General features: G+C 43.4%; 1 protein-coding gene across 1 annotated transcript in view; it reads left to right on the forward strand.

The window, feature by feature from the left end:
• Positions 1 to 305: 305 nt before the first annotated feature.
• HAO1 (hydroxyacid oxidase 1) overlaps positions 306 to 25,710 on the forward strand; it is a 49,940-nt gene continuing 24,535 nt past the window's right edge. The window contains exons 1-3 of the mRNA XM_040981202.1: positions 306 to 501; positions 7,252 to 7,403; positions 21,492 to 21,747. Coding sequence (XP_040837136.1) covers positions 359 to 501; positions 7,252 to 7,403; positions 21,492 to 21,747 — 551 coding nt within the window. The 5' untranslated portion in view covers positions 306 to 358. The remainder of the gene's footprint in view (positions 502 to 7,251; positions 7,404 to 21,491; positions 21,748 to 25,710) is intronic.

Here is a 25,710-nt window from a genome sequence, read left to right on the forward strand (position 1 = left end):
CACCAGCAGAAAGCTGGATTCAAGAGCCGGTACGTGAACTTGAACCCGGGAACTCTGCTGTGGCACAAGGGTGTCTTGACCCTTTAAGTCCTTTTCACTCATTACTCTGCCTTTTTAAGATGACAGACACCTGTCCCCACCTGCCTCTCTAGTCCATCTTTTATGGCTGAGGTGCTCTTTGGCAAATGGGTTGGAGATGAAATTTCAAAGTCTAAACATTGTTTGTTCATATTATATAAACAACAGGGAACTAAATCTGAACTTTGACAAAAGTCTATTAATAATTTACAAGTAACGGAATTGTCGGAGTATAGAAGGCAATACATGTGGGGACAAGAGTGTCGGGTTGTAGTGAGCCATGAAAATGTCAGACCAACTTGTTTGCATCAATGACTATGAGCAACATGCTAAACTGGTCCTTCAAAAGTCCATCTATGACTACTATAGGTCTGGGGCAAATGACCAGGAAACCTTGGTTGATAACGTGGCAGCATTTTCTAGGTAAGACAATGGATTCTTTTAAAGTTGTATTTTATTGACACTTAATGGTGGCATTGCACTACAATAAGATCTTACTCTTAGTTAACAGTATGGAGTTGTTTGCCTACATTTGTGTTTAATAAAAAGGGAACAGTCCCCAGGGCTGTGAGAAATTTTGGAATCTTAATAATTGAAGTATTTTTCAAGTTTGGAAATCTTGTAAAACAGACTGAAAAAGCCAACCCCATGTCAGTTTCTTTCCTGGGGACCATGAGGATAATTAGTTTGGCTACGTATAAAACCGGTGACAAAGGCGGAAGGCGGTGTTGTCTTTTTCTCTGAATGTGACGGTAACTGCTTGTCTTTCTACTGTGGGGGAGTTGGTACTAAATGCAAGATGTCTTATCTGCCTGAACCACGCCGATTGTCGCCTGCAGTGTCCCATCCTGATGGCTTTCCGCCCCATCATTCATTTTGATCACTGCTGTCTGAACTTGCACTGTTGGTTTTACTGTGTCTGGGCAGCATTCATTTTTCAGCTCCACTGTTTCATCTCTCCTGCAAAGGCCTTCATATTTCTTTCCAAACTGATTTTTATGTGACTTTCATATTTCAAAACACAAGATGGTGTGTGTCACGGTTTATATTTTCATTTTGTGATAAAATAGCTTTAACTGGGCATTTTTTTCTGCAAGATCAGTTTATTAGCTGGAATAGGGAAGGCTGACTGTGAATACACTGTACTCTTTTTAGTCTCATTCTTCTTACTCATGGCCCATACGAGAGGCCACAAATACTGGACTTGTAAGTGATTAATTAAAGGTGGTGGTGGTGGGGAGACCAAATATCCAGTGAGAGGGAAACTGTTTTCCTTCCTGATTTCTTCTTTAGAGCAAACTTATCTTTCTTCATTTAAATTAGGATGCATGAAATCTTTTTTTTAAAATGACAGTTTATTTGATAGGCAGAGTTAACACACAGAGGGACACACACACACACACAGAATGGGAGACAGAGAAACGGATTTTCCATCCCCTGATTCACTCTCCAGTGGCTACGATGGTCTCCCACTCGAGTGACAGGGTTCCGAAGCACTCAGGCCATCTTGCCTTGCTTTCGCAAACCATTAAAAGGGAGTTGGATTGGAAATGGAACGGCTGGGACAGGAGCCAGTACCCACATGCTGGCAACATGGTTAATCCTCTGTACCACAACACTGCCTCCAGAGGAATGGAATCCTTCTAACCAGGGTGATCCCTAGCAAGCAACTCAAATTCTCCCTCGCATCCGTGGAAGTGTCTCAGGATGGCGTTAGGATGAAGGACAGAGCTATTCTCCAATGCGTACTAGTGTTGATGTTGTCTTGGGCTGTCTGTGGAACCCACACGAGCTTAACAAATGTTGGGGGATTTCATAGAAGTGGAAGCTGAGAAAGTCTAGAGGGCTTCACATTCCACGTGGCCCTTTCTAATCAACTCTTAAAAGTTTAGGCCTCTTCAAAATTTTCTGCTCTTATCCTCTTCTTGGATCTGTATTAAATAAGGTTAACAAAAAACCTTAATCCAAATAGGTTATTATAAACAAGACCATTTCAGGCCCTGAACAGTGGTCTGTGGCGGGAGTTTCAACATTGCCCTGTAGACTGCCTGTTCCCATTTTATTCAGTCTTCCCTCCCCACTGACTCTGCTCTTTCCAACCTGGCTATTCATGGACTTCCCTCTATACTAATACACCAGGGACCAGCAAGAAAGTTCTGTTCAAGGAACTTTCATTCCAATGCATACATATTGATCATTGGCTTCCATAAATCTGGGAGGTGCAACTGATGTCAGAAGAAGCAGAGGGCTAAAGCAAAAACAAATGGCGCATCTCCACAGCCATGGAAATCCTAGCCACACTGCATGATATCAAGGGCTTGGTGACATGGAACTCATGGCTTATGTAAGATACAAAGTCATCAATTGAGTATTTTCATCTCGGTTGTATACCGAGTGATTTAGGGATAGGACACAGAAAATGCAAATAAGTTTGTTACACTGCCTTTGTTTTTCCTTTCTTTCCCTCTTTTTTTTTTTTCTTTTTAAGATTTATGTATTATAGTTGGAAGCCAGAGTTACTGAGAGAGAGGGAGAGAAAGAGAGATCTTCCATCCACTGATTCACTGCACAAACAGCCGCAATGGCCAGAACTGGGCCAGTCTGAAGCCAGGAGCTGCTTCTGGAGCTCCTACATGGGTGCAGGGGCTCAAGGACTCGGGCTGTCTTCTGCTTCTTTCTCTGTCGCATTAGCCGGAAGCTGGATCAGAAGTGGAGCAGCAGGGCCTTGAACTGGCACCTACACTGGATACCAGTGGGCATCCCCAAGAGGTGGCTTTGCTGTTTCGCCATGGCACAGGCCCCAAGTACTTGAGTTTTTATTGAAACAAGTGTAAGGGAAGTTTCTTATCTAACACCATGAATGCTCCTTTGCTTTGTAATTTGCTAGAACCTGATTCATTCTGTGGGTTACGTGGAACTACAAGAGATTTTCTGCCAGGGTTCTGCTGGCTTTGTGGAACTGCATGAAGAAAATCAGTCTGAAATTCCTCATTTTGATTCACCTAGAGAGTTTAAACAACGAGTTTCTGATAACTTGTTTGGCACAAAATTATGATATTTCAAACAGTCTTCACAAATGTATAATCTCCCGCCATCAAGTATAACCAACTATCACTTTGAGTGGTGTGTTTTATCTCTCAGTACTCACTTCCGACAACCGTATCTGTCCTTTCTGGAGTGTTGGGGTGCCGCTATGACCTAGGGGTTGCTTGGAGACATTTACAAAAAAATTACAAAAGAACAAATAAGTGGAATGACCCAGTGGCCTGAGGTTTCCTGTTGGGTTCATGACAAGAACAGGACAAATGTCAAACTTGCTGTGTTTTGATCTGAAAGGTGACAGTGCTGTGTTGTTCTTACACATTAGCTTAAGTAGCGTGCCCTGCCATGGTCCTTGCGTCCTTTGTGGTGTTTTCCGAACCCATTACCCATGTCCAAAATCCCTCCTGATTTCAGGATGGAGGCCTTCATGCCTGTCACTTCACCTAGTGACGCTTCTGAAAATGGGTGAGTTTCTTTTTAAATGGCCAACAAAGAAAACTGTCATCATTTTCTCAATTCAATATTTAAAACGGAAGATGATGTCACCAGGGTCACTTTTGGGTCTCCTTCCGTTAAGCATAAACGTCATGAAATGTACATGCGTGCCAGGTGAATGGGGTGATTTCTGTGGCCTGTGGTTTTAAATACACAGTGGAAGGCAGTGTGGGACGAGTGTAGTTCAAAAAGGTGTGAAAAATGACAATGGAAGATAATTTCTTTTGATGTCAGTGTTCTGAGACCCATATTTTTTATAACATAAGCGATTCCTCACCATACTCCCAAAGCCTCAGTTCCCCGGGTTCAGCGTGTTGTGATCTAGTGATGGATGCCTGGGTGTCAAAGAACACCTCCTTCTGCGGGACGTGTCTGTCACCTGAGTTTTGATAAGTTAAGGATGGGAGCCTTTTTGGGGTGTTAGGCACAAATCCTGTTAGAGTCTCACGTTTACATCGCTTCCTCTGTTTCTCATGTTTTGAAAACATTTGTTGTTCAATTGGCTCAACTTTTTCACCAATCTTCGTATCTTTTTTTCCCCCCACTTGGGAGGTCTCCCTGGAACACCGAGCAAGGTTATGGAGAGGTATTATGTTCGCTATGATTGTGGGAAAGCAACGTAAAATTAAGGTGGGATAGAATGGAAGTTTGAAAACCCGAGATTTATTCTATGATAATTGCTGTTTGGAAAATGTCAAAACAGTGAGGATTCTTCAAAGAACTACATCTTTTCATTCCATCTTTGTTTAAAATCTAAGTTTTCCTAAGAATTTTATTATTGATTGACGAGTGCATGGAACAAACAGGAAACAGGTGCACACAGTTCTAAAGGTGACCGCGCCACCAAGTGGACATGCATGGAACTACCGTCGAGGTAGCCGGATTGAGCTGGGTTGAATAAAAGGGAATTTGACATTTATACCCCCCCACACGCATGCACACACACACACACAGCAGATGCGCTGCAGTTCTCTGCGTTCTCTCCATAAAAGCCTTCATTGTTCCTTCAGTTCCAAGTAAGTTTTATGCCTTCCAAGGCTGGCATGCCAATGGCTGCTGTTAAAACCTCCTCCCCAATCCCCCGCTCTCATTCTAATAACACTTAGAGATGATTGGTAATAAAAACCCTCTTCAAGGCTTCTGCCTCTCCCCCCTTTCCAAAGGGAGATCAAAGAGTTCTTGTAGCGAGGGTCGGGCGAGAAGAAAAAAGTTCCAGCCGCCAAGCATGTGGTGTGACATGAAATAATGACAATTATGATGTTCAAAGGAATAACACAAGAATCACACAGTAAAACTTCTCTGTTCTGCTTTTCGGAGACTGGATGTTTCTGCTTTATTATGTGAGGCAGGGTTGGGTTGGGTTGCAGACTCTTAGCTTCCCTGCAAGGCAATGTGCAGGCAGAATACGTCTCCCACTGCAAGAGGTATGCTTCCATGAAGGACCTTTCTTTTGATTTCCTCATTACAAAATCACCCTTGACCACATTTGCTAAGAAGTCTGGCTCTCTCTGGAAGCCAAGCTGAACGGATGCTGGTTGGGTGTGCAAGCGTTCCTACACAGCACATGTATGAATCATACTCGTTAGCATCTGGCTGTATTTTCTTCACTGCTAACCAGTTACTAATGAGGAGAACAAACCTACACAAGTAGGCGGAATGAATTTTCTTCAGAAGTAAGAGAACTGTTCTCCTGTGAATTTAATTTGGGAACTTTTGGTGGTTAGTTTATGGATATTTTTTGTTTCAACGCAGAATTACAGAAAAAAAAATCATTTCAAAATAGTTTGCAGGGGTCCAGACCTCTTTCAATGAAACAGTTCAGTTTCTGTGAAAAAAAAAAGTCTTAAGGGAAATGTTCAATTAAGCTAACACACACACACACACACACACGCACACTCAGACGAAATTCCCCTCATTATCACACTTCAATGAAAACAGTATTTAACCTGAGGATGTTGAGGAAGCCAAATTATAAATTTGCAAAGTAATTGCCCGAAGCCAATGTCTACCAGAGAAATGAAGAGAAGGAAGTTCCAAAACGACCTGGAGAAAGTGAGATGAGAATTACGTGCACACAAAAACACCGACGTGAGTGTCTGTGCTGTTTGATTTATGAATGCCCCAAACCGGAACCCGACAGATGTCACTCAGCTTGAGAAGGGATAATGGATTTGACCAAGAACAAGAAATAAAGGATTGATACTTGCCATAATGTGCGTGAATCGCAGCTGCGTTATGCTAAAGGGAAAAAAGCAAAGTGCAAACGGGCTCCGTAAAAGGGTGGGTCAAAGAATTTCTAGAGGAGTGACTGTTGCTCCTGGCATGAAGCAGCTTTGACTCACCACCAGGACCTTGTTCTAGTCTGCCTGCTGCAAACCACGAGTTCACCCTTTTCTATGACTGACTAATATTCCGCTGTGTATGTATGCCTCATTTTTTTTTTTTAGAATCTGCTCGTTAATACGTTGACACAGGCTATTTCCGTATCTTGACAAATACGAATAACATTGCAATAAACATGACAGTGCACATTTTTCTTCCTTGGATATAGGTCAGCGGTCTGGTGGCTGTTCTGTTTTCAGTTTTTCTTTTTTCTTTTTAAAATTTACTTATTTTTATTGGAAAGTCAGGAGGAGAGACAGAGAGGAGGATCTTTCGTCCTATGGTTCACTCCCCGAGAGCGCAACGGCCGGAGCTGTGCTGATCTGAAGCCAGGAGCCAGGAACTTCCTCCAGGTCTCCCACACGGGTGCAGGGTCCCAAAGCTTGAGCCGTCCTCGACTGCTTTCCCAGGCCACAAGCAGGGAGCTGGATGGGAAGTGGAGCAGCGGGGATTAGAACCGGCGCCCATATGGGATCCTGGGCGCATTCAGGGAAAGGACTTTAGCCGCTAGGCCACTGGGCCCTGTTTTTAGTTTTTCAAGAAATCGCTACTGTTTCCCACGAAGTTGTATTACTTTGCACTCCCACTGGCAGTTTGCAAAGGTTCTGCTCCGGCCTCACTAGACTGCACTCCTCTTGTGTTCTTTCATTGTTTTGTTTTGTTTTGTTTTAACAATATTCAACCTAACTGGAGTAAGATGATGTCTCATTGTGGTTTTGAAATGCATTTGCAGTTGATCGGTGACGATGAGTGTTTTTGTAATGTGCCTGTTGGTCATTTGCATGTTTTCCTGTGACAAACGTCTGTGACTGTAAACTGCCCACTTCAATTGTGTTAGCCAGCTATTTATTCATGTCGACTGGGTTTTTATTTATTCTAACTATTAGCCCCTGATTGGATGATTTGCAAATTTTTTTTTTAGATTTTTTTTAATTTGCAAATGTTTTGAAAAGACTCATTTATTTTACTTAAAAGAGAGGAGAGAGGAGAGAGAGAGCTCGTGCATCTGCTGGCTCACTCCCCGTAAATATTTCCTCTAACTTTCTAAGTCTTTTTCAGTGTGTTGTGGGTGGTTTCCTTTGCTGTGCAGAAGAGCTTTAGTTTGGCAAAAAAAAAAAAAAAAAATCTCTATTTTGTTTAGTTTTATACATTGATATTCTTGGAGGGAAATTTTAACCATATCTCTTCTTTTAAATAGAATATCATGTTAAAGTTTGAAATTCTAAAGGCTATTTTTTTTTTTTTTCATTACAGGTGGAAACTTTATCCACGGGTGCTCCGGAACGCTGCTCACATAGACCTGTCTACGACTGTTTTGGGACAGAGGGTCAGCATGCCGATATGCGCGGGGGCCACGGCCATGCAGTGCATGGCTCACGAGGACGGGGAGCTTGCCACTGTGCGAGGTAAGAGCCAGGTTCTCACCTTCCTGCCAAGGTGCCCGAGCCACTGGGCGACAACGCGGATGCTTGGGCCCCAAGCACCGCTGTGGGGAACAGGATCGAATCCCTGGCACTCGGGAGTTGTGGGGATCCGATCCTAGCTATTAGAGAGTAAACTGGAAAACGGGGGATTCTTCTGCTTCTCTCTGTCAAGTGATAGAAGTACATTTAAAAAAAAATAGATGAATACTTAATTGTATCTGTTCATGTGGTAGGTAATACTTCAACAGATGTGCATACAATGACCAGTGATAAAATCAAAATAATTAGCATTTTCTTCTCCTTGTTATTGCTTTCTGTCTGGAGCTTTCAGCTGTACTCTTATATTTTTTCCTATGATACAAGATAAGGTACAGTAAGCCTGTTTCCCCCCCCCCCCCCGTGCTGAGGAACACCAAGAATTTAGCATTTTTATCTAAGTGTATTTTGGTACCGTTAACCATTCTGCATTCCAATGGATATTGTGTTCTTAGTTAGAATAGTCATTTGCTTGTTGGAATATTTATTTACTTATTAGAATATATAAGCTTCCACATGTGACAGAGAGCTTTTGTTATCTTCACTTCTAGAGCTGCCATATTTCACATGATATGATATATTTTTTTTAAGATTTATTTACTTTTATTGGAAAGACAGATTTTCAGAGAGAGAGAGGAAGATCTTCCATCTGCTGACTCATTCCAGACAGTCGCAATGGCTGGAGCTGAGCTGATCTAATGCCAGGAGCCAGGAGCTTCTTCCCAGTCTCCCACGCAGGTTCAGGGTCCCAAGGCTTTGAGTCGTCCTCGACTGCTTTCCCGGGCCACAAGCAGGGAGCTGGATGGGAAGTGGAGCAGCGGGGACACAAACCAGCGCTTCCAAAGGGAAGATTAACTGGTTGATCGATCACACCGGGCCCAGTGATATGGTGTCTTACACTCAGAAAACTTAAGCTGCGCGCACGTCCTACTCTCCCTTCCAGCTGCGTGACGCTAGGCAAGGTGCTCCTTCTGGGCCATGGTTTCCTCAACTGGAAAATGGGCACAACAACAGTACCTGCATCGCTGGGTTACTGTGAGGACTGAACGAGTTCACACACAGAAAGTACCCAGCACAGAGTAGTAGCTCAATGGACATTAATTTCTTTGTGAATATTAACATCAGGCTCTCAGACTATGGAAGGCTGGGAATGACTTGCTTGGGGCCACATTAGATAATTGCAACCTTGTTTTTCCCCTGATCTCAGAGCCCTCCTCATTCTCCCAGAGCAACTACCCATTATTTCTGTTTCTTACAGAATTTCATAGAGCATTTCCAACTGCCTTAGGATGGGAATGATGAGAAAATCAGATGCAAGGTTAGCAAATCTCTACTAGGTCTAATTTGTTGAAAGGCTGTGCACGCTGATACAGCCTCCCTCAATGTGCTTCAGAAACTCATGTCAAAGTCGGTAATACATTCTGCATGGAGTCTCTGCGCTAAGCAGGGCAGGAACTGCAGACCAGAAGAGCACGAACTGAAACTACTTTAAAGTACTCTAGTTCTAGGAATTCAGGGTCTTGCAGATTCGCTTCTCCTTGAAATGGCCCGCCACCATGTTCTTCCAGGGAGATCCGAATTGCATAACGGGGTGTGCTGGAGAGACGCAGGCATGTGTCACAGGGTGACAGGCAGAGGAGGCTTTGTAATTCCAGGACCACACACAGCTTCTTGCAGAAGAAGACAAAGGACCAACTGGTGAATAGGTAGTTACCTTTCCCGGGTTGGGTTAGGAAGATCTTCCTAATCATGACACCAGCAGCAACAAACTATTAATGAAACAATAAACAAATGAAAAGTGTAAGACTACAGGGCTCTCCAATTTCTACATTTAAAGCACATGGCAAATTGAAAAAAAATAAGAAAAGATGAGGCTTAGAATTGGATATGCAGAATGGTAACGCGTCGGCTCTGCAATGACACAAATGGACACAAAAAGGACAAAAAGATGTGAGTGGACACAAGGTGTAAATCGGAAATTCAGAAATAAACATACTAAAATGGCCAATGAGCAGTAAAAGATTCAATGTCACATGTAGATGTGAATTATAACTGGATATCTTATTTTCTGGTATCAACTTGTTCGTTTACATAGCAGAATGACGGACTTGTGTCTGTGGCTGAAGGACCATACCCCTGTAATAATACGGGGAAAAACAGTGGGTGCAAGAGAGAGCGGAGGGGAAATCGCTGAGGCTACGGAGCCCTTACATGAAAAAAAGAATCCATAATGTGATGACATTAGCAGGTGGTAGGGCAATGAGAAAAAGAGAGAAATGGCACCTGGGCGCTCTTTATGTTCGTGTGAGCCCGCAAGGTGTGTGTGGGAGGCTGGGGATTGGGAGGGATGGAGGGCTGGTCCTAGGGGATTGGTCCCTGCTGGCGAATGCCCGAGGATGATTGGTAAGTGGGTCGGGTTGGGGAAGGGGCCCTGGAGAGATTGGGGGTGGGAGTCTCAGGTGAAATTCCGGGTTACATCTGATTGGTGGACAGATGGCCCTGGGCGAGTTTCACGAGCTGTGAGGAGGAGGAGGATGGCAGGGTCTCAGTCTCCATGACAACATTCATATCATTCCTGACAGACGACATGAACATTGCAGCTGTGCATTTATGTAAAAGTCCATGATGGAAAACCCCTTTTTAAAAAGAAAATAATTAGCCGCTGTGTGTCAGGTTTCTAAAGAGATAAGTTTCATGTGATGTTGTGAATGGCAGGGTAAGAAGTTCCTGCGCTTCATGACTCCCTCACTCCTTAAAATCCTGCTTATTTCATTACATTATCTGAGCAGCAGAGGGCGTGAACTTCCATTTGTTGCTTCTCTTCCCAACGGGCTCAGTCCGTGCCTCGCGTGAGTCCGTGCCTCGCGTGAGGGTGGCAGGAACGCAAGCGCCTTAGCCCTCATGCTGGCCTGCAGAGGTCTGTCGTGGTGGGACGTTGTAGTCAGAACTCTAGCTGGCAGCTGAACTACAGTGTGCTGATGTGAGCTTCATACTTCTTAACCACCAGGTTCATGCCCTTACCTACCTTTATTAATTTTTTAAAGATTTATCTTTATTGGGCAATAAGATATAAAAAGAGGAGAGACAGATAGGAAGTTCTTCCATCCGATGATTCACTCCCCATTTGGCCACAGCAGCTGGAGCTGCACCAATCTGAAGCCAGGAGTCTAGAGCCTCCTCTGGGTCTCCCACGCGGGTGCAGGGTCCCAAGGTTTTGGGCCGTCCTCGACTGCTTTTCTGGGCCACAAGCAGGGAGCTGGATGGGAAGTGGGGCTGCCTGGATTAGAACCAGCACCCATATGGGATCCCGGCGTGTTCCAGGCAAGAACCTCAGCTGCTAGGCTATCGCTCTTGGATGTATGAAATTTTAATAAGAGAAAATTGGTGGAACATGTGCATAAATAGAGTTTGGAAAAAATTCAGTGTCTTAAAATGTGGGCAAAATTTCTAAAAATTGTGATATAGAGAAATATAAAAATAGACATTATATTTTACTATTGAAAAGCAGATAAAGTAAAAAATTAGGTGCCATTTTCAAAATGATGATGGTTGCCAGATAAAATATGGGGGGACATTAATATTTAGATATCAGAAAAATACTTTGTGTCTTGGTGTCCTGCGTATGTATCTAACAACCCCAGGTGAATAAGACCTCAGATTTCCAAGGTTCCTTGGAGTATCGGCGAAATACATCCTAGAAAAGCATCCAGAAACATGTCTTATTTGTCCTTCAGCGCCCTAAGTGGCCTACATTTTTATTTTCTACATAAACCCTCGCTTGCAGCAAGGCACATTTCCACCTTTGTGTGAATGCAAATTGCCTTTTTCTTTGTTAGAAAAGCTTCAGTGTTAAGCTTTATGCAGGGTGTTCACACACACACACACACACACACACACACACACACACACACAGGGAGCCAGGCTTGTAACATGAATGTCCAAGAGGGAAGGAGTGATGGAGACAAGGCTGGGGCTCCTCAGGGAGACCCCCGAGCTCCCTGCTTCTGTTTGCATCTTTCCAAGATGGTGAGCTGCACCCCCGAGGGGCAGGTCGTGTGTCCCACGCAACTGAACCTTCTCCCAGGGGACTGAGGAGGTGGAGTGGCCCAATCTTCAAAGATTTTAAAAGAGAAGCCAGAAATCTTGATTTTTATGTACAATCTCTTGTTTTTATATGTTAGCAAATAAATCAAAATTCTCTGAAACATGGTTTGGGACAACAACGTGTGGGCCAAAGCAAATACTGGCGTGGGCTCCGAGTGTCCCCTGGGCTGCGGGGGTGGGAGCGTCTGATTTATGCGTAAATTCACCACTTAGCTCCTTTGGCTTCTTGACGCTGGTCATTCTCCCTCCACGAACTCATTGATAAAGGGAGCTGCTTTAAACAAGACCGCGGTTTTGCCCAAGGAGGCTGAAATCCTTCCAAAGGGCTTTGAGGAAATGCGGGCGTGTAGCGACTTGTCCAGGAGGCGTTTGCAACCAGTGTTCTTAGCGACGGATCTGCTGCTCCGGCAGGAGGAACTCCCACACCAAAACAAGAAAACTCCCAACAGGAGTAGATGATCTTTACTGATCTTCCTAGTGTAGAAAAAAAAAAAAAAGAAAAAAGAAAAAGGCTTTGTTTCCGTTTAAAATGTATGGACTACGAAATGAGAGAAGGTTCAAATATAAACGTGCCCTTCCTCTCCCCCCCCACCCCCGCCCCCTGCAATCTCACCTCTTTACATTTCATCCCAACGCTGGAGAGGTTATACAGGGGCGTGGAGTTCTGCATGCGTTTGATTTCTGTTTCTCATCCTGCCTTGCTGGAGTAGAGGAAACTGCTCTCCTGCTCTGGGACTCGTACAAAGCACACATAGACATTTCCTAAATATTACAGGGACTCCCCGATCTAGTGAAAAAACGAAGCTCGACTACCACCTATTCAGCGATTCATGTGTGCCACGTAATTTGAGTTCATCTTCTCTGCCTACTATGATCTTAAAAACCTGTGGCCTCAAAGTCCCCCGAGTCCTTCTGTAACTCCTGTGGGAGCTGAGGCTCTGAGGGCTGAACGCTTTGTTCAAAGTGACCGAGCAGTTAAAGGCGATCCCGTCCACGGTATCTTGGTCCCCCACTGCTGTTTTTAAAACATTTGCTGAAGCAAGAATTCCAAACCCTCCCCTTTAGTCTTAGAATCCTAATTGAAAATATTCTCTGTCCTTGTAATTTTATCCTTCTAACTTCGAGAAGATGGAAGAAGCTATAGAATATGAAACTCGTCAAGAAATACAAGCATGGTGTAAAATTTGAAAGCATAAACAGAGCCTAAACAAAAAGTAACATTTCTGAAACTCTTTAAAATAGTAGAAAAATAACTGGACACCACAGGGTGGGGTAACAGCTTGTCATATGTGACACTATGAATAAAAGAATGATTGCGGTACATTATTTGATTTTTGAATAATCAACATTGTTGCATAATATTTGAACTGTCCTACATATGCTTCTACATGTAATGTCATATCCATTTGAAGCTCCAGCAGACTCTTTTTTTTTTCCTCTTTAAATGTTATTTTCCTAAATTAAGGAAGAGCATAGAATCCTTGCTGCACATATTTTAACACCCTTGGAGGCAGTGGTAGCCAGCATAAGTGCTGAGAGCGCATAAAACAACGTCATTTCTGGGGTTGGTTTCAATCTGGTGGGAAAGTTGAGTTGAAAGTTTCTGACTCTCAAAGAATCAAATGCTTACTTTGCCACGTGATGTTTAATAAACTTCTCAGTATCAAGCTCTCTTGTTTTACACACGGTGTCTATAACATTTTATTTTTCATGGAGTTTTTTTTTTTTTAACTTTTGAGCCCAGGAAATCAATAAAAATTAGGAAAAAGGAGAACCAATTATTTTCCCTTGTTGTTCTGGCTTGTTATGCGGACAAACGCCACAGGAGGGAGCGCTGGGACCTCAAATAGAATTAAAAACTTCCCCCTAATGCGTTCCAGGAATGCTCCGCATTATTAGCAAATTCTTATTAAACCGTCAAAAAAAAAAAAAAGTTTTGAAAGAAATTCCTGCCCCTGGATGCAGTTAGAGGCTACCACACAGGATTTGATGGGCCATAAAACCATGAAATCGGAACACTTTTCCTTTTGAGCCTGAAAGGCCAGAACATTCCGGACTGAAGTTTTGCGCCTCGGCGAGGACTTGACCACCTATTAAGGTGCAGGTGGAGCAGCTTGCCGTCCCACAAAGAGCCACACAGACTCCAGACAGCTGACCTGGGATGCAGGGGAGAGCTTTAGCTGTGGAATTGTCTGGATTTTCCAAGATTAAGTGATCAGCCTTAACATTGAATCAAAGACCATTCAACGGGAAGAACTGTCATTTCCTTCACTCCAAACCGAAATGCTATCTTCCGGAAAGTTGTATTGATTTATGCATGTGTGTATTGCACTTGGGGACCAAGTAGATATAGATATTTCAGCATGTCTACTAGGAAAATATCCTCGTTATTCTCAGTTTGGCCTAACTTCTTCTCTTTGTTGAGCAAAGTGCCTTTAGTGCCTTTAGTGCCTTTAGGACCTGGCACAGCTGTAACTAAGCTTCGGGCTGAACGTGTTGTGGATAATTACACGTTTCTCTGAGCAGGGGCGGAGTGGGGAGTCCCGTCGCTAGAGATGCATTTGAACCTAAGTCTGTCTGAAACTAGAATCTGGCCAGTTTTATCTTACTTTACCCATCATTTTATCCAGTTTCAAGAAAATAAACAAAAGCAGAGAGTAAAGAAGGACAAAGAATTCAGAATTCACTCCAGCTTTATCCAAAGTTATATGAGCTAAGAATTTGGAAGGGTGTTAACTTTGGAGTGAGGAGAGATCAGTTTTCATCCCTTTTAACCTTCATTTCTACCAATTTCAACTCAATTTTATGTTTTGCATTTTTCCCCCAATAATCTAAAATAGTGGATATGCTCTTTCTCTGTGTGTGTATGCCATAAACATGTGTGTTTATGCACATAAACACCCCAAACATGTTACAGGTACATAGAACATGCCTATGTATTAAAATATTATAGGCCTTATTCATATGCAGGCATTTATACCATATCAGCTATGAAATGTCTTTTTTTAAAAAATATTTTATTTCTATTGGAAAATTAGATATACAGAGAGGAGGAGAGACAGAGAGGAAGATCTTCCGTCTGATGATTCACTCCCCAAGTGGCTACAATGGCTGGAACTGAGCCGATCCAAAGCCAGGAGCTTCTTCTGGGTCTCCCACATGGGTGCAGGGTCCCAAGGCTTTGGGACGTTCTCAACTGGGACATCCTCAACTGCTTTCCCAGGGTACAGGCAGGGAGCTGGATGGGAAGCAGGGCCACTGGGATTAGAACCGGTGTCCATATGGGATCCTGGCATGTTGAAGGCAAGGACTTTAGCGATTAGGCTACTGCGCTGAACCTTAAAATGTCTTTTTGATGAACATAAATTTTCAGTTTAATGAAAATGATGGATTCTTAGCCATGTTAAAAATCATCATCAAAAGATATGATTTCCAGAATTTTGCAATAAAAATTTAAACTGTGGGGCAGCTTTTCTGAAAATGTCCGACTGCTTCTTACTTGAACTCTAAGCGTGCTTGATCACGTTAAAGCATGAGAAAATCAGAGGAACCACTGTGAGAACGCGTCTCCTCCGTGCAGCCCAGCAGCGAGGCCCTTGGACTGTGCATGGCTGCCTGAAGCTGCTGTGAGCAGACTTAGTATTTCTCAGCCCACCTGTGAAAGGCATCTCACTGTGCTGTGGTCTCCATCTGCTCTGCTAGTTCCTCCTGGCAGCTCCGTGGATGGACAGAGTACTACCCCGAGAATCACAGCAGAGCGAATGTGTTAGTCTGTTAAGGCGTTCTGCTCCTGAGATGAAGTGGGGTGGAGGAAGGGATGTTGCCAGGCCTAATTGTTGCTTCAAGTGTGTTCCCGTAGCAAGCTCGAGTCTGGCGATGCAATGACTGCGTGATCGCTCGGCATCATGTAGCTTCAGACACTGGAAATGCTACCTCCGGTTTCCTGGCCGTTTTTGGCAGTGCCTTAAATCGGTCAAGTTCCCTCCATCATAAATTCAGATTTTTTGGTGGCTACTTCTAAGTATGTCTAGCGTAACTGAAAAGCAGGGTTTTTTTTTTTTTCCTCTTTTGATCATAGACTTTAGAACTGTTTTTGATCGAGCTCAGTTATAATGTCAGGCCTCCGCACACCATGTGAGCTGTGTCGTCAGCAAATCTGCGTAAGGACAGCTCCAGCGTAAAGAAAAGCTGGTCCCAGCGTGGGACGCCACGGTACACATTTACGCAAATACTTTAGTGTGTCAGGCCCCAGTTTAGAACCACACGATTGTTTTGTACTGTGTCATCGCATAGTTTTTCCTACTATACAACTTCCTGTGCTAATGCCAGTGCTCGTTTTTCTCAACAAAATTCTTTTCAGTGTGTGCAGCTGTCTGGATGACTAAGTTTGGCACAGGTTTTTTTTTTTTCTTTTTTTTTTTAATCAAAAGTGCCTAACAAACGGAAACCAAACAAGCGGAACCCTCCATCTTCCTCTCCTAGTCCTTTTGGCTTTAGAACTTTACTTCCGGTAACTCAACTGTCCTTTCCCATAGCTGTTTTCACAGAAATCATTTGAACCTAAAGCAGCAAATTGCTGAGTGGTTCTCTTCTCTAGTGCAGGTAGAGGATGTATTCTAAATGAATTTGTGTTCCAAATGACACACTTCCCTCTAGGATAACTCATGTGTTGGCTAATCCTTTCTCGTGCGATGGGGATGGTGGTAGTAGATGACCACCATTGTCACGTGTGTTATAATTCGGAGAGCGTGATGGGTTTTAATTTTAGTTGATGAATTCAGTATCTTATTTGGAGTGTAAGATTGTTGGATCTGACAGTGAACTTCTGAAAGCTCTGCTGTAATTTATAAATTCTGCCTTCTCAGGGTTAGGCAACTTCTGTCTGTTTTTCCTCATTTTCTCATGTTTTGATGTTGTTTAGTGACCTACTTTGCTTTTGATTTATTTTCAGAAATCTAGGATGCTGGGGGAAATATTACAGAAGAAGCTTAGGAAATACACATGCTGACTGTCACATGTGCTGAATGTCTACCGCCCTGACATTGTCAAGCTCCTTGATTTTCTGGCTAGTGAAGGTTGACTGTATGAGACCATGTGGTTCATGTCCCTGCGTGCTCCTCCAGGGAGGACAACCACTGCCCGCCCGTACCCCCGCGCCATCACCACTGCTGGGTTTTCCCTCTTGTTTTATACAAGGTGCTTCTGGAACCAAGGCCAGGACACACATTCCGTGGATTTGGATGAATCCCTGGGAAAGAATTTTACCTTACTATTCTGAACAGCAGCAGCAGCAGCAGCACCACATGCGCGCTTGTTGGAAATTATGATCTCTGGAGCCATGGCAGCCCTGTTGGGTCACATTCTGACTTTTGTTAATGCTTCCCACGTGCTCCGTATGCTCATTAAAACTTGAAAAAACACTGGATAGACGCTGGTGCGCAAGTTCTCAGAGATTCTCAGCCAAAGGCATAGTTTATGCCCTCAGACATCACGCAGTGTCAGATGTGGTAAGAATATCAGTCCCTTCTGAAGACATTCTAAGATCGCAGGATGACTGCCTGAAGTGAGTTGGAAGCAAGAAACAGACTGGAACAGAGTGGAGACAGATGTATTCAGAGTAGTTTTTAATAAGAGAACTGGAACAAACAGATGTTAAGAAACAACAGTCCTTGGAAAAATTGTGAACTTTTTGAATAGGTATGGGGAATCCTCTTCCAAAACGCAACAGGCACTCTGTTAGCTAAACGTTTTGATTACACATATAATCTACATAGGAAGCGTTCTTGACAGGCCGGACGTTTGCAGCTGCTCAGTGGGCAGTTGTGTTTATAACTGTTCTTGGATGGAATACACATGGCAAGTTGGGATCGCAGTGCAGACGTTCTGGTTCTCAGTCGATTTCGCCTTGTTGTGACATATCAGCGTTACCTGCTGGGTCATGTTCATCGCTTTCTCTTCAATGTGTCCCAGCTAAGAGCTGCTTGGTGGTTCTTTCAGTGACAGTGATAGTGCATGTACATCATAACCCCTTCCTTAGAGTAATAACATCAGGTAAAGAACAGAAAGGATTATAAAAGTATTGCGGAAAGCTCATGAAACAAATGGAGTTAGAATATCTGTTTATTGTGGCAAAAAAAAAATGGAATCCTTGCATAGTTTTGTCATACATACATTTTCTGTGAGGTTTTGGAAGGCCCTTTGTTTATTTGTTTTGTTTTTTTTTTTAAGATTTATTTATTTTATTGGAAAGTCAGATATGCAGAGAAGAGGAGAGACAGAGAGGAAGATCTTCCGTCCGATGATTCACTCCCCAGTGAGCACAACGGCCGATGCTATGCCGATCTGAAGCCAGGATCCAGGAACTTTTTCCAGGTATCCCACACGGGTGCAGGGTCCCAAGGCTTTGGGCCGTCCTCGACTGCTTTCCCAGGCCACAAGCAGGGAGCTGGGTGGGAAGTGGAGGAGCGGGGATTAGAACCGGTGCCCATATGGGATCCCAGTGTGTTCAAGGTGAGGACTTTAGCCGCTAGGCCACGCCGCCGGGTCCAAGACCCTTTGTTTATAAAGAAAGCCTGGATGCATCTTCTTGTGTGTGTTGGTAAGGTTAGATGCCGATCCTTGAAGATGTGTCTTACAGATGTTAGGGAGCTGGAGACTAGAAGCAATGGAATAGAACCCTTGGATGCCACATGGTATCAATGCTGTAGGCACTTGGATATTTTATCTATAGGATGTGCTGACCGAGAACAGTGTTAGGAAGCTTTGTTATTAACAAGAGTCCAATCTGGCTTGGGTATCATTAGCCAGCTCAGAAGTAAGCTCCATTCTTGCAGGAGTTGTGATGATGAACACATGGCATAGTATTCATTCATTAAAGAATCACTAGTGGGAAAGAGTATTGAAAGCTGACCACTCTGCTCCCCTCCTTTTAAAAATGAAATTTGGCAATTATTACTGTTGAGAACAAGAGATGAGAATTTCATTCTGTAGCATGTATGGGTAGAGTAAAAGAATGTCAAAATCATTTGTGAGTTCAAGCTCTGAATTAGAGTAAATCTAACCGGAACTTGTAAACAAAATCTGCCAACGCTGGGTCATGTGTACAATTTTAAAGTTTACGATTATTGTCTCCAAAACAGTGTTGTGAGTCATAAAAGAATATCCTGACCTATTAGCCAAAACTTGATATTTGGAATATCAAGCTGCCAGAGCCACGAAAGAGATGCTTTTATGCTGGTCGTTGGTCCTGTAACATGGTTGGGTGCCTTGAGCCCTACTAGGTCTGAATGTTCCAGTTGCTAATTTTTAGTCAAGTCTGCTACTGCCTTGGAGGAAGGAATGAAATAATGACACATTGAAACAGATTGTTACATCGAGGGTGACTCAAGGTCAGGGCCATTTATGCACTGGCATGGAAGTGTATCACTATTTTAATAAAAATAATTTTTATATAGTTATACATAAACTTAATCTCAGATTCTTCCTTATTGGAATAGGCCAAATTTTAATTGATTCTCTAAACAGTCTTTCTTTAACAGCATCCCTGGGTCCCTTAGCTCATCTTATTTAAAAAAAAACTATTGTTAGAAATAATTGTTATAAATTATGAGTAAGTTTCCATTGTCAAAAATAATCATAATTTAATGAGCTTCACAATGGCAATTTGGTATTTGGCGCAATTTATGTAAATTGCAGTTCCTCATGACTTAATTATTACAAAATAAACCAATAATGTCAAAAGACATTTGTGTGAAAGCAGGTAGATCGAGGAAATAAACATGTGGGATAGCCCTGCTTCCAGGTGGATGTACATTCCCAAGTGCTTTGGGTGAAACAGTTATGAAGGCTGTCACCATCTGCCAAGTTCAACGGTTTGAGTAAAGTGGCTGTGACTTCTAGAATTTTGGTAGTCCATGTGGAATATCTCTAGCTGTGGATTGTGAGTCAAGGAGATTGTGGGTTTTGGTGTTCCTGTTGGCAGAGCTAGAGCCAAGTGCACATGAAGCCTTTCTGCAAATTACCCCCAAGGGCTCTGTCATCCGATGGATCCTCTTGGTGCAGTCACACTGCACTGGTGCTGGACAGATATTCCAACTGGATCTGAAGTCTCTGTGACTCCCCAGAGATGTTGGCCTGATGACTTTCACACACGTAGGCAGCCTACTCCTTTGTGGATTATGGGCTTCGTATCTTTGGGAGGGAGTACATTTGCCAGTAGTTGGAGTCAGAGAATCATCATGGCTTCTGGGAATTCTAGAAAGATCCTTGTGTTGGAAAAAATGATCAGACAGACTTGAGTTTTCACTTTGTGTGCCATCTCTGTATGATCTTCATGGTCACATCCTCTTGAGGACATCGTGTTTTCAGTTACACTGCAGGTTGACTCAAGCACTCAGTGCCTCTTGGTTTCCTCCCCAAATGAAAGTGGCTGGTGTGGAATTATCTTCCACATTTCCAGTTGTTAATAATGAAAGTCATTCAGGAGTCCAAATGCTTGTATGTGTTATTAGACAAATGTAGGAATTTTTTTTTTTTTTGAGTACTATTTTGCAAGTCATGAGAACTTAGGACAGACATTTTCAAAGGAACCGATCAGTGCCCCACCTATGCTCAAGTCTTCTGTAGCTGGAGAGACCTGGAGAGCATGGGTGGAAAATACCTTCAAAGACATGTTGAAGTAGTATTTCTCAAAAGCAAAATCCATTTGAATGCCAACTGAACTCAGCGTATAACTGTACAAGGTGATGCTGCATGTTTGTCGGTGTGCCATTCTCCACTGACAGCAGCAGCCTATGGAGGCTGGTTGGAAACAAAGATTCTTTGGCCCAACTCAGGTCTGCTGAGTCCAAGACTCTTTGGGTGGAACCCAGAAATCTGTTTTCACAACTCTTGCAGCGAATTGTGCCCTATGGGAATGCTTTAGCTGCGTGGAGACTTTGTATTCTCATAGTGCATTTTTAAAAAGAGCCCCTCAGTTAAACCCCATCGTCATCCTGTGAGTGTGCCTCCGACAGCTGTATTTCTTCTCATTCGATCCATACTGGGTACCTGCAAGTCTATGACCTTGAGTCCAACTGTCAGTTTTACATATTTATACTTCATTCTTGACATTCTGTATGTGGTACACAAACATAGCATCAGGTTACTACCTATTTTTGGAGGCATACCTACCGTTGGGCTTTCTTTAGCTCCCTAAAAACTGCTTTGTTGATTCTAATGTTTTTAATTCCTTTTCTTATTTCTTGCCATCTTACTCTAGTGTACTTAAGATAATTGAGCAAAAACATAGCCTAAAAAACCTCAAAGGTAATGTAAATGATGGAATAAGTCTTTAGTAAAGTTTTGAAAGAAAAATAATCCTTAAAATGAAAAGGAAGGATAAATTAAGCTCACCCCAAACCATCCAACCGATCTTTTGCGCTGATTTTGCTCAGATTCCAGTGTAAATAACATCCATACAATTGTGGAGGCCTGCTAAGTGTGCTGTTTTATAATATTTTCCCCCTTAAATAGGTCTGTACATTTTGACTTCATTCTATGTGCGTGAATATTCTTTTATACATGCAATCTTCTTTCCTCCAAAGAAAAGAGCCTATGGCATCTGTGTATCTATCTATTCTCTAGCAACAGATAAACACACCCATACCATCTCTTCCTGGATACAGATTTAGGTAACTGAGTTATGTGACTGAGGAGGCGGCTAAGTTTTGCACCTGTAGAGACCTACAGATTCTAGGTCTCTAACAGCATAGGGACCTAGGGAAAAGTTGAGGTCATCACTCAAGTCTGCAGCCAGACAGCTGGCAGAATCTTTTCTTCCTCTTCTTTGGGGGAAGGTCAGTCCTTTTCTTAAGACCTTTCATGGATCAGATAAGCCAATCCAAATTTCGGTAGGTAATTTGCAATTTGATCAGCTCTTTTGTTTTTCAGCCTGTCAGTCCGTGGGAACGGGCATGATGCTGAGTTCCTGGGCCACCTCCTCCATTGAAGAAGTGGCAGAGGCTGGTCCTGCTGCCCTTCGCTGGATGCAGTTGTACATCTACAAGGACCGAGAGGTCACCACGCAGCTAGTCAGGCGCGCAGAACGGATGGGGTATAAAGCCATATTCGTGACGGTGGATACCCCTTACCTGGGCAACCGTTTCGACGACGTGCGTAACAGGTTCAAGTTGCCACCACAACTCAGGTAACCTCGATTCTGGGAGTTGTACACCTGTTTGCTCATTCTCTCTGCTTTTTCTGAGTCAGTTTCAAAGGCTTTTTTGTTTTTTTTTGAAAGGGGTGCCTGCGAAGTTAACCTCTAGCAAAGCATGACTCCTAAAGTGTGCATGAAAGCAGTGTTGGCAACAGGAACCTACAGGATTTTATAGATAGTGTCACTGCCCAATACCTACACGATGTCTAGGAAGCACACCTGTTTTGTGGGTGTCCTTCCTTGGAGCTGTAACATGGGTACAGGAATTGCTGGTATACGTACCAAAGTCAAGAGTGTGTATATACCGGGGCTTTGAAAAGTGTGAATTTCCATACAGCTGGAAGGTAACTTAGCCCAGACAATAGTTTCTTATTGTGATTCTGGGACTGTGTCTGTTGAAATTAAAGATGTATGTATTTAACTGAAAGACAGAGTTGCAGAGAGAGGGAGAGACAGCGAGAGAGTGTGAGATCTGCTTTCCACTAGTTCACTTCTCAATTGGCCCCAGCAGCCAGCCATGGATCAGGCTGAACTAGGATCCGGAGACTTCTTCCAGGTCTCCCCTGTGAGTTTCAGGGGCTCAGCACCGAGGCATCCATCGCCTTTCCATGTGCATTAGCAGGGAACAGACATGGAGAAGCCAGAACACAGGACACAAGGTGACACCCATACCAACTTCACTTGTAGTTGTGTTGGAACAAAAACCACTGGACAGATTGAAAAAGAGAAAAGAAAGGTAAAGACAAAAGAAACCACATCTTTTTTTTTTTTAAAGATTTATTTTTATTATTTTTTATTGGAAAGGCGGATATACAGAGAGGAGAGACAGAGAGGAAGATCTTCCGTCCGATGATTCACTCCCCAAGTGAGCGCAATGGCCGATGCTATGCCGATCTGAAGCCAGGAGCCTCTTCTGGGTCTCCCACGCGGGTGCAGGGTCCCAAAGCTTTGGGCCGTCCTCTGCTGCTTTCCTGGGCCACAAGCAGGGAGCTGGATGGGAAGCGGGGCTGCCGGGATAGAACTGGCGCCCATATGGGATCCCAGGCGTGCAAGGCGAGGACCTTAACCACTGCGCCACCGCGCTGGGCCTGAAACCACATCTTTGATCCCTTGTATTCTGCTTGCTTCGGTCATTGTCCGTTTTTCAGACGTTCATCCATGATTAAGATGCATTCATTCATTCACTCTCTTATTCCCCTTAACAAAAGCAATAGATCCAATAGCACCAGATCAGTCAGAAATGTTTTTACCAGGTCATGCAGCCTGTCCTTCACAAGGGAATTGTTTTCTCTTAGCCTTCAGCTCATGTTGAGATAAAGTTGGGAACACAGTGGAGTCAACTGTGAAGACCCCCAGCCTCTCTATACTGTAAACCTGTGTCTCCATGGGTTTTCTTCTGATTCCCATCAAAACATGTTCTTGGGATTTTCCTATGCCTGTATTGCAGACGTGGGATAATCCTCAGGGCTAAACGATTTAAACATTGATCAAAATCTTGGTTTGAAAGGACATTTGATGATGGTACCCCCAGAGCATTCAGCAGTGTAGCTGAGTTGAGGAGGTTTTTTTGGGAGCCAGGACCTAATTTCACATGGGCCTTCGTTTCCTCTGCCTACCCTTTAATTGTTCTGGAGCAACTAGAGCTGGGAAGTTTGAAGAAAGACAAAAGAAAAGGAAACCACAGTAGACAAGTTCTGTTTGCTCTTCTAGAGTGATTAAAGAACTAAAAGAATCAGAATCAAACCAGCATTCCATGCAGGAACAAGAGACTGTTGGGGGCAGATTTCATGCACTCTTAGTCACCCTGGAAGGTAGCCCAACCATCATATAAGCCCTACGTAACCTCACAGTGTCCCATAATTGTCATGTGACTTTGCTGTGCATTTACATTTGTGATCATAAACTTTCATGCTGAAAATATTGTTACTGAACCCTGAGTTTGTTAGCTCTGAGAAGCCACCTCCTGATTCTTTCCAGGTGAGTGGAGGATGTCATTCTGTATTTGTTATCTGTAATTGATCAATGGCAGGAGAAAAGCTTCTCCTTGCCAGATCTGTTGGTAAAACCGCCCACATACCCTGGATGCAGAGTTACCCAAGCACTCTGTCAAATTTTTAAAAAATTCAGCAAAAGCCCCTGGCATTATCCTAAACACCGCCACATTCATCAGAAAGCAGATGATTACAAGTTTCCTATTTATTCACAACTACTTACATTGTTTCTCAATTTTGACTACAGTAGTTTGAAAGTGTTGATATAATTATCTTATTCATTTTAAAGGCAGAGAGAGAGGGAGACAGGCAGATTGAGAGGGACATGGAGACACCTCCTATTGTCTAATTCACTTTCGGAAAGGCTTGCAACAGCCAGGGTCTCTATGCGTGGATGGTAGGGACAAAACGCATCCTAGAATGTGCATTAACAAGAAGCTAGACTTGGGAGTGGAGCCAGGACTCCAATCCAGGCACATGGATGTGGGGTGCAGACTTTTCAGACAGAGACTCAAGCCTTAACTGTTGTGCCAAAAACCTTCCTCTCTGTTTTAAAGACTTCCTGAAATAGTTTCCCAGCATCTAAACTTCTTACAAGAAGGATTCTTCGTTATTTCTTCTTGGTCATTTGAAATGTCATTTTCTATTCCTTTTCCTCCTCCCCTTAATTCCACCCCTACTACTAACTAAAACCAATGATAAGAATACTAGAAATAAATATACAGGAAGAGGTTTTTGTTTGTTTTTCACTTTTCCAGAAAGGTTCTTTTTTCTTTTGCTCTGGATAGCAAAATGCATTTCCCAGAGGTATGCAAAGATGGGGAGATGGCATTGCTGTGACCTCTGGCTGGGGCCACTCCGGGAGGAGCTGGGAGGCTCATGTGCTTCTTTCCCCTGTTCCTTGCTTTGCTCCTGGGCTCCTGCCCAGATGACGTGACTGGGAAACAAAGACCCCTTTCAGCTGCTCATGTACACAGGAGTGGCCGCCATTGCCCGTGTTTGTCACATCTCCCGTTTCAAGATGATCACATCATGGGCAATAGATCCAGCCTATGGGGAGCATGAGTAACACAACCCCTCGCCTCCCCCGACAGACCTGGATGCACCCCAGCTGCCCGGAGTGCACAAGGATTGCTGTTCACTCTGGGAGATATCGGGGCAGTCAACAGCGTCTGGTTGGTCACCTCGTCCCGCAGTCTCATTCAGCTCTCCGTGGCATGGTGCTCCAATGGAGGTGCAGGCTTTCCCTAGAGGCTGCATGCGCCCCCAAAGCTCATCTGTTCCAGCCTGATAGGAAGTCGGTCTCTTTCCGCAGCTGACCTGACTCATGGAAGGCGAAGCCTGGCTTTTTAGAAGTGAGGTTTGGCAGGCAGGGGAGGCAGGAAATCCAGAAGAGAAGGAGTCAGTAAAGCAGTGGCTCCTTCCAGCCCTTGCTACTTCCCCTGTTGGGCTGGGGGAGGGTTCTGCTCTTGGCATCAGGGAGCAGCAAGAGTTAAAGGGTTCGGTAATCTCTGCTTGGTCTATATACAAAACACATGTCTGAGTGTACATTATAAATGGCATGGAAGTTCCTGAAACTGAGAGGGAGTAAGAAGCATTCTCATCAGCCCTGCAAAGAAGTGGGGAATGAAGCCAGTTGACCAGCCTGACTCCTAGAACTTTTAAGCAGTCTCTTTGCTTGCTTTCTTTTCTTTTTCCTTTTCTTTCTTTTTTCTTTTCTTTTTTCTTTTCTTTTCTTTTCTTTTCTTTTCTTTTCTTTTCTTTTCTTTTCTTTTCTTTTCTTTTCTTTTCTTTTCTTTTCTTTTCTTTTCCTTTCCTTTCCTTTCCTTTCTTTCTTTCTTTCTTTCTTTCTTTCTTTCTTTCTTTCTTTCTTTCTTTCTTTCTTTCTTTCTTTCTTTCTTTCTTTCTTTCTTTCTTTCTTCTTCCTTCCTTCCTTCCTTCCTTCCTTCCTTCCTTCCTTCCT

Source organism: Ochotona curzoniae, unplaced genomic scaffold (genome assembly GCF_017591425.1).
Source record: "Ochotona curzoniae isolate NIBS_2020 unplaced genomic scaffold, NIBS_Ocur_1.0 contig_3520, whole genome shotgun sequence".
NCBI classification, from domain to species: domain Eukaryota; kingdom Metazoa; phylum Chordata; class Mammalia; order Lagomorpha; family Ochotonidae; genus Ochotona; species Ochotona curzoniae.